At 45.9% G+C, this 15,695-nt stretch overlaps 2 protein-coding genes across 2 annotated transcripts; one reads left to right on the forward strand and one right to left on the reverse strand.

The window, feature by feature from the left end:
* Positions 1–6,310: 6,310 nt before the first annotated feature.
* On the reverse strand, positions 6,311–11,022 carry ND-PDSW (NADH dehydrogenase (ubiquinone) PDSW subunit). The gene is made up of 4 exons (XM_075701644.1): positions 10,817–11,022; positions 10,529–10,664; positions 8,502–8,638; positions 6,311–6,539 (listed from the first exon to the last, which is right to left on the reverse strand). Exons 1-4 carry the CDS (start codon positions 10,908–10,910, stop codon positions 6,424–6,426), a joined length of 483 nt encoding a protein of 160 aa, XP_075557759.1. The 5' UTR covers positions 10,911–11,022; the 3' UTR covers positions 6,311–6,423.
* Positions 11,023–11,457: 435 nt separating this feature from the next.
* Positions 11,458–14,900, forward strand: Vps60 (vacuolar protein sorting 60). The gene has a single exon (XM_075701643.1). It carries the CDS (start codon positions 11,607–11,609, stop codon positions 12,270–12,272), a length of 666 nt encoding a protein of 221 aa, XP_075557758.1. The 5' UTR covers positions 11,458–11,606; the 3' UTR covers positions 12,273–14,900.
* Positions 14,901–15,695: the final 795 nt, after the last annotated feature.

Below are 15,695 nucleotides of genomic sequence, written 5' to 3' on the forward strand. Positions count from 1 at the left end.
AAGGTAAATCTTGTCTAGCGTGGGCCACGTACTGAAATTCTGTGTACATATGTGAAGATAGCGTGAAGCGTGAAAACCTTGTATCACCGCTTCCACTTTGGTGAGGCCTAAAAGCCCCTCCATACTACTTCAGTGTGAGCTACACAAAGCATTCTTTTTTTAATACATTGTGCGAGCTCTGCATCATGTGTGTGCAGAGTAACTGATGAGAGCCTAGCTCACAAGTTTCTGGACTGCCTCCTAAGTGCTAGGCAAAGGCAACAGCCACAATACAAGCTTAGAACGACAGAAAGCTGAGCTAGTTGCTAAGGATTCATTATGCAAAAAAGAGGTGAGGCGTGGAGACAGGACACAAGAGAGAGAAGAGGACAACACGAACGCCGACTATCAACTGAAGGGAGCACTGAGGCGAAAAAAGAAAGAAGACACAATACTCATCTGCGCAAGCTCAGGAATGGTATCACCACGTGTCAGTCGGGTACAAGTTGATAGTTTGTAGTCGGCGTTCGTGTTGTCCATTTCTCTCTCTTGTGTCCTGTCTGCACGCCTCACCTCTTTTTTGCATAATGAACCACAATACAAACCTGGGACTCTGGGCAATCACCCACTGTCACTTGAGGCAGTACTTGGACCTTGGACTTGTTCAAGTTTGTGGCCTTAAAAGAACAGCTTTCAGCGCAGTGCAAGACTTCATTATTAGTACGGGCATGTGCTCATGATGCTGGGGGTTATTTTACACAGCGACCTGCGTTTGTTGCTGATATTTCATCTTTTTCTTGCCCTTTTGTGCATGTTAGTGGTTTTACATGCTAAAGTGTCCATTTCTTTATGTTCTTCTTTTTTTCAGTTTTCTATATAAGTCAAACGGAGTGGCTGAAGCCGTACTGTTTTCAACCTCTCAAGTTGGATACCATCCAAAACCTATCTGCTATATCTATATACGTATCTGTCTATACTCTGTGACAAAGAAAGACGTACACCGACCAAGCAAAACTTTTTAAAAGCCTTGTTCACAATCCATATGGAAGCCTTGTCAATGGAAGCCTTCCATACGGAAGCAGAAGCAAGGCTTCCATATGGAAGGCTTCCATTCACAATGTTTCCGTATGGAATCCGAAACATCTTTTTTTTTTTCAAAAGTTTTACTTGGTTAGTGTACGTCTTTCTTTCTCATGTTTCATCCTAACCACATGGGCTTCCATCAAACTCTCAATGACATCTAGGGTGCGATCTTGTACGCGTTCCAAAATTGAACGGAGGCAGCCCGTTCTTTACGTCATGAAATAGGCTGTCTGTTCCGTTGCGTTCGTCCAATAGCAGACAACAGGGACTGATTGACAGCAGATATCACGTCACAATTGACGTCATGGCGTTCGTCACGGTTCCAATTGACCAATCGTATCCGGCTCGGTGGAACGGACCGCCCCCGTTCTATTTTGGAATGCGTACAAGATCGCGCACCTATGCTCCGTTTTTCACATAGCAAGCAAGCTACGAAGGCCAGTGAGATTTTCACTGCTCACATACACAACCAAGAATGAGTGCGTTGCATAGCACAATTCAATGTAACATTGAAGCAAAATGTGACACAATAACAGTCAACTTCTGTTAATTCGACCCTCCTGGGACTGCAAGATTTGGTCGAACTAACAAAACGGTGGCAAAATGAATGAACGTAATTATTCTTTTGTTTTTGTTTTCACTTCTTGAAGTAGTCTAATATTTCTGCTTCTTGCTCTGGAGGCCAGACTCTGCTAGCATGTGATGAAGAGCGTCAACATTTTAGATAGCTGCCTCGGTATGACACGACACAAAACAAACATGAACAAATGGCTTTATGAGCAGATGGAGTGTCAGCCACTAAAAGAAAAATAAAACGGCTTTACGCTTAGGAAAGTAGTAGCGCCATCTGCTGAATTTCTTGTGCTTCCGTGCTTCTGGTAATCGCTGCATGCTTGAGGACGTGCTGGTGTAGGTGGAATCTGCCTTTTTCACAGCGCGACGGTGCATGCGCCCTGCCTTAGCGAATTAGTCGCGAAATGTTTTGGAAGTGTCGCGCGGCCCAATCTCGGGGGAAGGTCCCAAGAAAAAAATAATTACAAGCTCTTCCCCTACCGGAAAATGGGGGTAAGTGAAGCCTGTCCTGCACGCATCTGACCTTTGTCACAGTTAAGTAACCCACACGTAATGGTGCCAGACTGCTTTGGCCTCCCACTCCCTCAGCTCGGGATCTTCTTCTTGTGACTGTTGGATTGCCTGGGCTCGGGTGGCTCTAAAGGCGCATTTATAGTTCGACTTTATCGGCGAGCGTCATTAGCTGCCGGGCGCATCTGAGCGCATTGGCCGCATGCGGTTACATTGGCAGCGCCAGCGCGTCGAACCATCGGTCAAACTATAGACACTGTTGTTCTCGCCAACGTAATGTAAGGTGTGCGTGCGTTCACGCTACGCACGTCCGACTATATTTAGGCTTTAACGGCCGGATCGGCGCGCCGATGGCGGGCCCTTTCACGGCCGAATTCTCGCCGCCGCTCGTCGAACGCTGCCAGTTCCTCGGGGGAACGCACAACGCGTGGCCGTCCCATCCGTTTTCAGAGAATGAACGGAAACGAAGCCGGAGCAGTGTCCTTTCCCTTTCCTGCCCTTTCCCTCCCCGGCGTAAGCGAGCGGCTCCGATTGGTTGCGCGTGTGGCGTGAGCGCGCGCCTATGCAGCTGGAATCCTTGCTAATGACTCCCGCTCCGGCGCCGCTGTCAACTCGTCAAACCGCCCTTTCTCGCAGCTGCTCTGCTCCGGGAGCAAATGGGTTTTGCGAGCCGATACAAGCTTCGTTTTAAAATGCGCTTGGACGTACGCGCACTGCCGTGAACACTGTGCCGTATACGGCGTTATTGTAATTCCACTGGTAGCTTAACGTCGGTGTGGTGCCGAAAACGTGCATAACGGAAGAATGCAACTACATTTAAAACGGAAAGTGGCCGAGGCTAGCTCATCAGGAGTGGTCCGGTTTGCACCGTGAGCCACATAGTTGTCGCCTTTCATCGATGGCTAGCAAATTTACGATAAACCCCTGCATTACGCCTGGGCGACACTTAAATGCATCACATTGATCACGAAGTCTTCTTGCAGCGTCGGTCCTATATAACCTGCTGGTGGTGCAGCACGTGCGTGACATCGTCGATACTAGACCGACAAGACGCTCGACGTACGCCAACGATTCGCCGACTACTCCGCACAGTGTGTTGCTCAGGCCATTTTATCACACCAGGCTGACAACGACGTAACCGACGAGCACGAGTTGTCGTGCTGTGACGGGCTTTCTTGTCGACGACGGCACCGACAGAACCGGCATGCCGATGAACGTTCGACCGAACTCCACGCGATCTGCCGTCGAACCGACAACGCGACAGCCGCAGCGTCTTCGCTTGTATATATAATTCATTGCGCTCAAAATGAGTCAAGACATGCCGACGAAGTTGAAATGCACAAACTTCAGCCCCTTCAAGGCGTGCACATGAAATTTGCACCAATGTTGATATCCTGTTCGGCGCGAGGCCTGGTGCCGTCGAGTTCGTGCACCCGCTACCGGCGGATCTGAACTTTTCGCGAAAATTAAGTTGTTAAGATGAAGAAAACTGCTTTTACAGTTCAGTTCTGCCCTCAGTAATTTGAAATCAACTACTCTTCACTTCGCACGGAGCGTACACAAAAATCTATGGGCACTTTGCTGAGCTAAACAGCGATAGGCGAAGGCCTACCTATGTTCCTTTTTTCACTCGGAACCACCTGTCAACTTTGATGGATCACCCATTGTTCACCTAAGTCCACCTGTCAACTTTGATTGATCCCCCATTGTTCACCTAGGGTCATCCATCAAGCGCTGTGACAGCTGTCACCGGCTGTGATTGATCACCGCTTTCCTGCGTCCACCACGGACTGTGCACGGACACTGAGTTACTAAAGGCTTATGCCTTAAAAGCAGCAAACGGCAACGCAGCACTGTGCCAACATCTGCACTTGGGCTGCTGGTCCATTGGCTACATTGGTGGGTGGGTCTGTACATGTTCTTATGCTGACACATTTCTTAAAGGGACCCTGAAACTATTTTGTACAAACATACGAAGTCGTTAGAGTAGGTCCTTCCGATCATTGACACGTAAAAGTGCTCCCCGTAAAGCATAATTTATTATAAGGTTTTAAAATTTTACATCGCTGTGGATCACAGCACATCGCTTGGCTGAAATTTTAGCCGCCCCTACCCATTTGACGTCATTCACCCCAATGACGCTAGTAGGGCGAGCTATCCGATTAAGCTGCCCAGGGCACATCATCAATAATTTTTCCAACATTATGGTGAACAAATGCTGTTTGTAATAGTTGAAATGTTAGTTAATTTGTTTCTATAAAAAGAAAGTAACAGAAAGAGAATGCACAAGAACAATTTTTCACTACACCTAAGCACTTCTGGCACTTCCGGCATGCTTGTGGTACAATTGGTTGCAACGTGCTCCATTTTGACGAGAGCTCCGCATTCAGAGTCGCTCTCAGCCTTTTCGCGAGCACCATGATTCGACTTTGTTGTGTTATGGGCTGCAAACGTAGTGACTGGAAATACATCAAGCTGCGACATCGTGTCCCTCTGCAAGGCAGCTGATGAGCAAACTAGCTGCAGCGCATCGGACTGCCGTTATCCGATTGGCGCCAGGATTTGCGCATTTGCAGCCGTCACTTTACTTTGCAGGATTACTACCGCAAGAGTTTCAAGAGTTCGGTATTCGGGTAAATGTAGGCGCAAGGGGACAGGGCCTGGCCGTTTGACCATGCCATTTCACGGGATCAGCAGAAGCTGTAATGTGAATGGTCTGCATGGTGCAGCCACCTGGTGGCACAGAGCTCAACCACACACAGTAGCAGTAACGAAATGTATCCTTTGCTGCTGGTGTACATTGTTCGCAGGAGCGTAAGTATGATGAAGTTAAAGCGAGAATCCGTAAGAAATTAACAGCCTGTAATATATGTTGGGGCAACGGCAACTGGATCACAGTTGCCGTTGTTTAAGTGGCTAGGCCCCTCATATTGACTCGTCTCAGAGTGGAACAATGTGGCTCATGTGCGCATGTGTAGGTTTTGCTACATTTTGACATTATTTCATAACAGCGATGCACCTTTCCTTTTACACCTGGCGCTAACGACCTGTGGTTGTAGATGTCGATGTAAACAAGTGCACCAGCTGCTTTGGCAAATCGGACACGGAAGGCTGCGCTCGAAGGCTTCTCAAATATGTGAAATGCCTAAAGAATGCGTACAAAGAATACAAAAAGCAAGGTGCAAGTGCAGAAATCAGTGACAAAAAATTCAAACGCGGCCGCGCAGCAGACGGAACTCAACATGCCTTTATCGACCGCACTGTTGGCACAACAGCGCAATCAAGCCTGCTCACCCAGTATATATAGTCGGTGAGTGTTACATGGCTTCCAGGGAACAACATACTGCCCCGGAGAAGCCATCAATAATCATTTGTGATCCTAGAAACGCACAACCAAACCAACGCACACTTTACACAGGCACAGAAATCAACCAGCAAAGGCCCTGGAACCCTTCCGAAATGTCTCCAACAACGGGTGGCAGAGGGCAGCACAGGAAAATGAAAAGGTCAGATTAACCAATGTGGCATACTTTCATGTTCAAACTGTACGAATTTTCCTTTTAAAGCAATGTATGGTTTCTCGCTGGGGCTTCCCGTTTTGTTCGAATTAAACGAAAAGTCGAATAAACCGAGGTTGAAATAACGGGAGTTGACCGTACCACACGGAAGGTGTTGCAAATCTGAAGCTATTTACGACCAAACGATTGGAGCGACATGGATATGCAACCAGCGGCTTCAGCTTGTGTCCAAAACATAGTGCATCGTACAGTGGAAACATGAAAGTGCACAAATAATGTGATATTAGTTATCATCACATATGCAATTTAGGAGAACCAGCAAGTAAAATAGTAGTATCTCCATTGAGAGTGCCTCAAATCAACTGAACTGCTAGGCGCACGAGGCCAGATTTCTATGACTGCGCTAGTAGCATAGCTTCCACAGCCTTGCCTGCCAAGCATGAGATGGAGCATACCTACTACATACCTACTACAGTTAAACCTCCTTATAACGAAGTTGTATCTGACACGAAAATAACTGCATTACATCTTATACTCGTTATAAGTATATATTCACTACACACTGATACTGATGAGAAAGCTTTTATATTAGTTATATGCAACCATTCGTTATAACCGTGTCTGATATATCGAGGCTTGACTGTATATAGAACAAAGAACCATGGCATAGTTTATTACGAGGGGTGGGCTACTTTAATACACTCTGGGAAAACGGCGTACACTCGAACGCTATGAGACTTGACAACAGCGTCTGCATCAATCACTCCATCTGGGCCTCCTCCTGAGCCTTCTGCGCCCTGCGTCTCTCGGCAATGAGTCTGTGCTTCTGCTTCATGAAGGCATTGACAACGGTGGTGTGGTTGCTCAAGTCACCATCTGGAAAGAGAGAAGTGAAAAAGGAAATTTCTTTATCAGTTACTGCATAGCCGAACATCGTTATAATGAAATCACGTACAGTATAGAGATACTTTCATTAAGTCCAATTCTCCAAGGTGGCAATTGCACTACCTTTACTGCTTGTTACATCCGATATTCATTATAACCATGTATTAGTTACATGCTAATAGTACCGATTCAGGCGCCAGTCAATTCTGTCCACATTCCTTGCTTTTACAGCATCATAAAATTGCGCTGCGACAGATCAGATTAAAAATTTATCAATTCTTCAGTGAGCTTCGCCTAGTTTAAGAAATGTGGACTCCATGCAAGAATTCTCTATGGAAACATCAGATGAGGAAACAAACTTATTTCATGCCTGGCATACCGTCCATAATACCCCTGTCAAGCGGGCAAGTTAAGTGCACTTACTCCGGGGAGTACACTTCGGGACCTTGAGTCACACTTTAGGCAATGCGCTTCTTAACAGGAAAACAGAGTGCACTCGCAGTAAAAAAAGAAAAGGCAACAGACTAAGAGCGCGTTTTTAAATATGTAAATTAACAAGAGAAAGCTGCTAAAAAGCGATTGTTTTAAGTAGAATTATATATAAAAACAAACTTCATCTATTTGTCTCAACAAAAAGCGAAGATGTTTTTATTATAAGCGTGTTGCAAGTCAATGCTGGCCAAGACGAATGCCTAGCGAATTCAAAACAACATGGCGGCGTGCGGTGAGGCGGCAGTTGATCCTGCTCATGATCCTGCTAGAACAGAATATGAGCGAGTATATATAAGCAAAGACGGCGGGTTCGATATTTAGCTACGCTGCTAAATGCCACGCACACGACTCAAAGCACGACCGGCGTGGTCAGCCCGCTGTCATACCAAAATAAACACGAACTGAAGGAACATGGCGGCGCCGCAGTGCCGCATCATTCTGGCGCCGTTAGTTGCGTACATGACAAATTCGTTTCTTTATTGTGCTGTTTCGCTTCTCGCTAAACACAAATTATATTGTTAAAAGCTGCTCAATAATTGAAATGAACTTTTGTGTCCTTTTTCTATGCATTACATTTTGCGCCGTTGAAAGCATTGGTGGCGGGGCTAGGCACTGTTTCAAACCGTTGGCGGTGAGGCTACGCACTCGGCCAGCAAAGTGCGTTCCGTGAACGTACTCCGACTTGAGTGCGCTCATCTGAGAGTACACTCCGCTGCGACGTTAAGATTTGGGAAAGTGCACTTAAAACCTAGTGCACTCGCCGTAAGTGCACTTAACTTGCCCGCTTGACAGGGGTATAACTGTGAACCAAAAACATACATGGCAGTTCTGTAAACTGAGTCTGTCAAAGTATCTGAAGCGGACAAATTTGATATACCAGTTTTCAGGTTACACGAAAGTGTTACAATGTTTACGAAGTTTGACGTAATAGTTATGCGGAAACCCGCAAGGTGGAGGGTATTAATTAACATCCACCCTTTGTAGCAATTGTTACGATTGTGCGGATGTCTCATTTTCCCTGTATAAAGATGTTTACGAAGGTTTCACAAAAATCCTACTCCCAGATTAGTGGCTTATTTGAGAGTGGTAGAATGTCTCAATTTTGTTTTCTCTGTATAAGTTGTCTCAACGAGTGCAATTTACTCCCCGGAGTTGTAATATTGTTCTTTTTTTTTTGTTCTCCCTGTCTCAAACAATTTCTTATATAACAATTTGATGGCCTAGATAAAAGTCTACTCTAAAATCACTAGATATAAACTTTTTTTCTTTTAAATGCAACACACCTCGTAAACATTGGTGCAGTGTGTACGCCTAAGGAAACAGTTTTTGCATTGCTATGCTGTTGGGGATGAGAAATGCCAAGGCAAAGCTTCCTCTCAATGAGAACATGGGGCTCAATTCAATTCAACAAAAAAATAGAACAAAAAGGAATACAAAGAAAAATAAGAAGTAGAGTCTCACATTTGATGAACCAATTGAGCTCGGCCTCCTTGTACTGCTCGATGATTGGCTCACACTTCTGAGTGTCGTAAAGCTCATAGGACATGCAATCATCTCGGCGGCGAGCGAGGAGGTTAACGATCTTGCCATCCACTTCCCTGCGCACAAGATTTTCATCATGGCTACCATGCTTGTCAAAATCCAGTCTATTACTCCATCCACCCAGCCAATTTCATTCAGCGAAGCGAAAGTTACAGGTCACTGCGGTGCATCACAATAGGGGTCTCCTCCACTGGGGATGTATTTTCGGACAGTCACTTTGAGAGATATAACTTCTTGCGAGCGCTGATTCGCTGGCTGAGAAAAACCAGTTGAGCTGATTGGCTGGTTGAGGAAAGCCATCTGAATCATCCAACGGCACTGTAAACTACATCACACGAAAGTGATAGTGCCACCGAAAGTGATCGTTCGAGAATGCGGCCCCTGTACACCTCTGATCGTCCTCTGTACAACGCCAGAGCCCGCTAAACCCTTTGCAGTCAAGCACATTTGCCCAAATTAGGGTCACTCCAGTCAGGAGCATTTTCGCGCATCTACATGCCATGAAGAAAAAGCACTCAGGTAAACAAATGATTGTTAAGTTATTCATTTCAGGAAGTTTAATTTCTGGGGCTCTCAATGGTACTTTAGCACTGGGTTGTAGCGCTCAAGGCACTCCCATTTTTGCAACTTTTGCTGCCCACGATAGCTGCATCTGTTCGACTCGCAATGCACATGTTTGGTCACTTTTAATAGTAACAGCACTGAAACTGCCCCTATTTAAGTTTGCTTCCAGTAGTCTTTGATTTAAGGAATTGCACTGTCAGTGGCATTCAAATAAGTGCACCGCTGCTTTTGTGTTTTCCTACAACACTGCAGCAGGAAATTGTTACGCAGCTTGCTGGAATACGCGTGCAAGTTGGCCTTCTCCAGCCAATGGCTAAGTGCCGTCTGAACAAATGCTGCCACGTCATGGCTTCTTTGGGCACTGTATCAAGTTTTCACATGAAAGCTTGTGACTAGAAAAAGATTGGTGCTGCATCCATCTGTTGAAGATGACTGGCGATGTTAATGTGATTAGCAATCTTTCTTATGAGTGTGTAATTGGTCATGATATGTCTTATATGTTATGACAATTATGATCATCACTGAATCCCTGTGCCATCTGTAAATCAAGTCTGTGTGCGATTTATAGAAGTCTCACTATAAAATTTGGGACATGCAATGGCACTCGCTTACATTGTACAAGACTATTCACGCCATGCATGCAATCTGATTAGAGAAGACTCTCACTATAGAACAGGCAGCAACATTCAAGAAATTTCGCACATAGCAGGCACATCTTAAAACAAGCAATAACTTGATGACAGTGACAGTCAGGTGAGAACAGCCACTGCCAAAAAGTAAAACAGTCAATGCCTGACCACCAGCTACACCTCGTACTCCGTCATTAGCTCGTACACGTCTCCAAACAGAGTTGTTTCGTGTGCAAACCTTCAATGAGATGAAACACAAAAATGAACACGCACAATGGACAGAAGTCTGTATTTCTGATGTTCTAGCATCGGCTGGTGCTGCAATGGACCGACTGTTACACTCGAATTCTGTGAATATGTCTTTTTTTTTTTTCCAAGCTGTTTGCTCTGCGGCGCATATGTACCTAAATGAAACCATGGCGCATATACATACATAAAGCCTTTTAAACACCATATAGTGCTGGAATTTCAAATAAGCTCACTGTAGACACGACCACACTAGTGTTCTATTGAAGAACACTGCTGCACTTGACAACGCCGATTCTCGCTTCCACACTTGCGCAGACTCAGAAGTATGGTCACATGTGCGCACAGGCGACCGTAAAGCCTGAATGCCCGCTTTCCCAAGCCAAAATCTAACATTTTCGGATGCCTAGAGGGCAATCTGCGGTGTCGCGAGTAGTTGCGACAGTCGACAGCCAAAATAGCGCGAGCGTTTAGCGGTACGTCCAGAACGAACTTGCGAGCAGCTACCTGTCCCTCTTGTACTGCTCGTTGGCTTCAAACTTGCACATGAGGTCGTCCGTGTAGCACTCATCGATGGTCGGCACCCTCCGGTACTTGCGGTGGTACCAGTTGTAATCGGCCCGATTGGGTTCGACAATCTTCTCTGCGTATAAAAGAAGTCACTCGTAAGCATGCAACTGCGCAATGCCGCTATCCTCACTTGGCGCGCGCTGGAACGGCACTTCCCAACATTTAGGAAGATCAAACGCACAGGTATAGACCGTCCTACGGAGTGACCTTTACTGCACCGCTTACCTCGTAGCCAGGTAACGGGAACGTCGAACGCCGCGTAAAAGGCGTGCACAGTTTTTTCGAACGCATTCCTCGGTGGATGATCGCCAAAACCCATAACTGCACGAATAAACGGGCAAAACTTCCGAAGTTTACACGCTCTCTCCTACAGCAACACGGCGCACGACCGACGACGAGCACGTCGAGTCAATTCAGTTTTGCTTCCAGCGTAGCAGTTGAGTATCCAAGATAATTTCCGTCACTTTCATTGGTTGTATTGTTTCAGTTGTGGTAATAATATTTACACGCAGTTCATTATTGCATACCCTTTATAGAGTTGTAGAAGTAAGAGACGGCTTAGTGAATAAAACAAACTAAGAAACTAACTCTGTTTTGATAAGAGTTGTGATGTAAGGCCGATGCAAAATGTTAACACAAAAATTTTGGTTAACAATCCAAAATACAGTAGCGCTTCATAACTTCATAAAGGAACGTTTGCGCTATCTACTAGAAAATATATAGTATACTTAATAAATATTTGCAGCATAAAATTTAAACTTGTAGTGTTTTTATTTGTTCATAGATGACGCGCAAATCTGTAAAGCTAAATTTCTGAGCATTTATGTGAAGCTTTTTATTACTCGGAGCACGCGTGGAGTGATGTAACTGAACAATATACCCTAGATTCGCTTGTGACGCTCCACCACTCCACCCCTCTTCGGTCGATAGCTGCGCGAGAAATCTTTCGCCATTGCGCGTTGTTTGTCTCCAGGTTGTGTCAGTCAGTGGAAGGAAAGCACAGCGGCCAAGCAAGATGAATCGTCTCTTCGGACGCGGCAAGCCCAAGGAGCCGCCGCCGAACCTGACCGACTGCATCGCCAGCGTTGACGGGCGCGCCGAGTCGGTTGACAAGAAGATCGCCAAGCTCGACACCGAGCTCAAGAAGTACAAGGACCAAATGGCCAAGATGCGCGAGGGCCCGTCAAAGAACATGGTCAAGCAGAAGGCGCTGCGCGTTCTCAAGCAGCGCAAGATGTACGAGCAGCAGCGCGACAACCTGATGCAGCAGTCGTTCAACATGGAGCAGGCCAACTTCGCCACGCAGACCCTGAAAGACACCAAGATCACGATGGACGCGATGCGGCTCGGAGTGCGCGAGATGAAGCGCGAGTACAAGAAGGTTAACCTCGACGACATCGATGACCTGCAGGACGAGCTCGAGGACATGCTCGACCAGGCCGGCGAGGTACAGGAGGCGCTGGGCCGGAGCTACGGCATGCCCGAAGTCGACGACGAGGATCTCGAGGCCGAGCTGAACGCGCTGGGGGACGAAATCGCGCTCGACGAGGACACTTCGTACCTGGACGAAGCGAGTGCCCCGAGGATTCCCACCAAGGAACCGGGCGCCGAGAGCGTAGCGGCCAACCCGGAAGGCGTGCTGGTCGACGAGTTCGGCCTGCCCAAGATCTCTGCGACTTGAGCGTACGACGCCTTTCGGAAACGCCGCAGGTTCTCCGACCGACAGTTGCGTGCGATGGCTTCGCGTCGTTCCAGAACTGACAAATGGTGCGGCTCTTCCCCTGTGCTTGAAAAAAAAAAAAAAATTGCGAGGGTTCAGTCAGACGACGACGACCCGTGAAAGTTTCGGTTTAGCGTCGTCGTTGTTCTGCTGTTTTTAATACACCACCTCGTCGGCACGGCATTGTAATGCTCGTATTGTGGGACGTGGTTTGTTTCATTGCTTGTCCCGTGTAACGGCTTTCTTTTCGTTATCCTGGCTAGGAAACGCTCGTTTACTGCATGTTAAAACGTAGTTGCGGCGCGTAATCTGCTGTTTGCATAATCTGCTGTTTGATGTGGATGTAGTTTGTTGATGTCCACATTAAAAGTTTGCGGCGCAGCCACTGTAGCCAACCTTGACGATGTTTCATTTGCGTTTAACAGATGGATAGTGGGACGCACAATAACCACACTTAGTCGCTGCTATAAAGGAATTTGAGAGCTCCAAGGAATGATGTGCAGTTGGCAGCGCAGCAGCTGGAGATTGCCAGTTAATGCGAGTCACCTTGGTAATCTGCGTTGTGGGGACACTAAAATAACTTTCAGTGCTTTGCCATCCAACTTGCTGCAATTTAACGTCTTGCCAACGTTGCGCCATTCATTAACAGGGAGAAAGGAGGTTCCTTTTGGACACTTTTGGGTTCATGTTTTCTCTTTCGCTGCCTTGTAATATTCCTAGTGCTTAATTTTTTGTCCACTGTTGGTGCCATAGTCTGGCTTGTCGTTTCTTTTTCTTCTTCCTCTTAGTTCAGTGCCGTGTTGTGTTGCAAAGCTTCATCTCATGCCCCCGTTCCTAAAACTGCATAATGCCATAGCATCCTACATGTATGTGGGAAGCTACAGCAATGCGCTGTTAAAAATTGTGCACCCCATGCAGGCAGTATAGTGCGATACAAGACTCGCTGAATGGTTTCCTTTCGCATCACCTGTCGCCTCGGCGAGAGAAATATAGTCGACTTTCACTAATTCGACCTCAGTTAATTTGACTTTTCGCTAAATTCGAAAGCTCTGGGAAGTGCCATCAAGCAATGATTCATTGCTATGGAAGAAAAACCTGTTTACTTTGAACATGAAAGCATGTCGCTTTCATTCCCCGCTGAGGCCTCCACATGTATGTAGCAATTGCTAAAGGATGGAGAACAAAATATTCTGCAAGTGGTGCTTCCCTATAAAATGACAGTGACGGCAGCAACCTGTCCTGTAGTGATGATGACTTGCACTGTGCCCTAGGCGATGTTTTTTTTAAATATTTTGTCAGCTTCGATGATATTGTTGTCTGTGGGTCAGTGACCGACGAGGACATATACAGTTATCTGTATTGAAGTAATCTGCCGGCGACAACACACAACTTCAAGGTATAAAACAAACGAGAAAATCGTTAATTCAGTGTAAGCTTGCAGCCCCACTGGAGTCTACACTCTTAAAGAGGTTTGCACCCTTTGAGGTTTATCTTGTCCCACTACAAGAATAGTCATCTGTCTTGCCCACATTTCCTTTCGTTAAACTATGTGCCCAGTACTTCCAGGTCATGAGTGGCTTGTGCGTTACCAGCATGACGTGGCATTCTCAAGAGGAAAGTAGCAAGCGTGGAGTTTTCAAGAAACGTAAGCAAGGCAGTTGACGCCTATTGTTGTGGGACAAGATATGCCCCAAGATTGCAAACTTTTGAAGTCCAATTAACTGGAGTCGTTTGTTCCAACTTCACTCCCACATGCTATGTAATGTACACCCTTGAAGGTGTAAATATCTCAGGCAACGGTAGCCTAGAGAAGTTTGCACCTTTTGGTGTCTGTCTTGTCTCCAGACAATAATTGTAATCTCCCTTGCATGCCTTGAATTTCCTTCCTTTAATGCTGCGTGCCTAATACCAACTTGTCATGAGAGGAGTGCTCATTATCAGCGTGACATAGCATCGTTGAGAGAAAAGTAGCAGGTGCAGAGTTTTCAAGAAAGGAAATGCAAGCCAATCAGAGGATGGTTATTGTTTGGGGACAGGATGGGGGTGTCCCGAAAGACAAAAACTCGTTTTAGAGTCTAGTGTTGTCAATTTCTCATTCATTTCCTTTGCCCACTGCTTTCCTGCCAGAAATGGTGTAGGACATATCCACATGGTGTACCTGGTATGAATGTTCTGGGCATACAGTTTTAAACAAAGAACTACACACGAAATTAATGGCTGTCATTTGACAAGAATTATTATTTAAGTATATGCCTATTGAAAGTTCAATGAGTTTTCAATGAGTTTTCTTGCCCCCAGATGTTGGGCTGCTGTACCAAATGTGATAACGGAGCTTGGGTGCTGCATGTACGAAATTGTTTCAAGCCTAATTAAGGCAAGAAAACTGTAATGTGCATGTAGCCTGACCCTACAGTTATACAAATTATTTTTGCACACATTTCTCGGGCTGACATCTTCAGAATGCACAGATTGACCAGGAATTTTGCAAAGGAAGCACTATGTACACTCATGCCTCTTTTAGATCTGGAAGTGATGAATTGTGTTTGTATCAATACATTGACATTCTGTCAAATGGTTGCTTTTCGCTTACGTGGCTCAGTGTGTTTATTTCATCACTGTACATTTTCAGGCAAGTCACTCAAAAGCATGCAGCCACAATACCCACAGGCTGAAGACGCAGATTCCAGGTTTACACGTTTTACCTTTGAAGTGAAGGCCTGACTGGTGTAGCTTAGGCCGAGGATGTAAACTACAATACGCTATGACCTACTGTTTGTATCTGATCCAGTATGCTTTCAGCTTTTCATTTTTACCCTATTTGCAAAAGCATGCTTTCTCTCACAAAGAACCTTAGTTGCAAACTACGGAGGCCCCAGTCCTGGCCGGCCATGCCCAAGAGTGCCAGCCGAGCAAGCAGCCGAAGAAGTAGAGGACAAAAGTGACTCGTGAGCGCGAGTGGTGGTTCGAGGCTTGGCTGGACCTATGGAAATAGTTGTGCTGAGTTCAGATAAAAGGCTATTACATTTATTTGCACACTTGCCACAGTTGATGTTGTAAATGTGGTGAAATTTCTTGTGTTCCAAGCATAACCGCACTGATCTGCAACTACTGTTGAACCTAATCGTGGCTAGTGTGCCGACTTAAGTATGTATACTCAGCGACAACTTAAAAATCCAGTAGAAGTTCTGCCCACAAAACTGCATCTGGCCTTTGTTCCTCCCTGTTCCAAAGCATAGTTCCCGAGAGATACCAGTATAGAAAAGAAGTTTGCCTCCACCGTAACGTTGCAGACATTATCCAATGCGATTGTCAGGTTCATCTACACAAATTCTCATATTTGGACAGTGCTGTATTAATTACTGCATTCTTAGGTTGTCACCAACT

The sequence above is a fragment of the Dermacentor variabilis genome, chromosome 8 (genome assembly GCF_050947875.1).
Source record: "Dermacentor variabilis isolate Ectoservices chromosome 8, ASM5094787v1, whole genome shotgun sequence".
Taxonomy (NCBI): Eukaryota; Metazoa; Arthropoda; class Arachnida; order Ixodida; family Ixodidae; genus Dermacentor; species Dermacentor variabilis.

Excerpts from the sequence above, each read along its gene's own strand:
- Vps60 (XM_075701643.1), top strand. The coding sequence starts at position 11,607 with ATGAATCGTCTCTTCGGACGCGGCAAGCCCAAGGAGCCGCCGCCGAAC.
- ND-PDSW (XM_075701644.1), bottom strand. The coding sequence starts at position 10,910 with ATGGGTTTTGGCGATCATCCACCGAGGAATGCGTTCGAAAAAACTGTG. Across the intron at positions 8,639-10,528 it reads GAGCAGTACAAGAGGGACAG|GGAAGTGGATGGCAAGATCG; the intron begins GTAGCTGCTCGC and ends TCTTGTGCGCAG. Across the intron at positions 6,540-8,501 it reads GCTCAATTGGTTCATCAAAT|ATGGTGACTTGAGCAACCAC; the intron begins GTGAGACTCTAC and ends CTCTCTTTCCAG.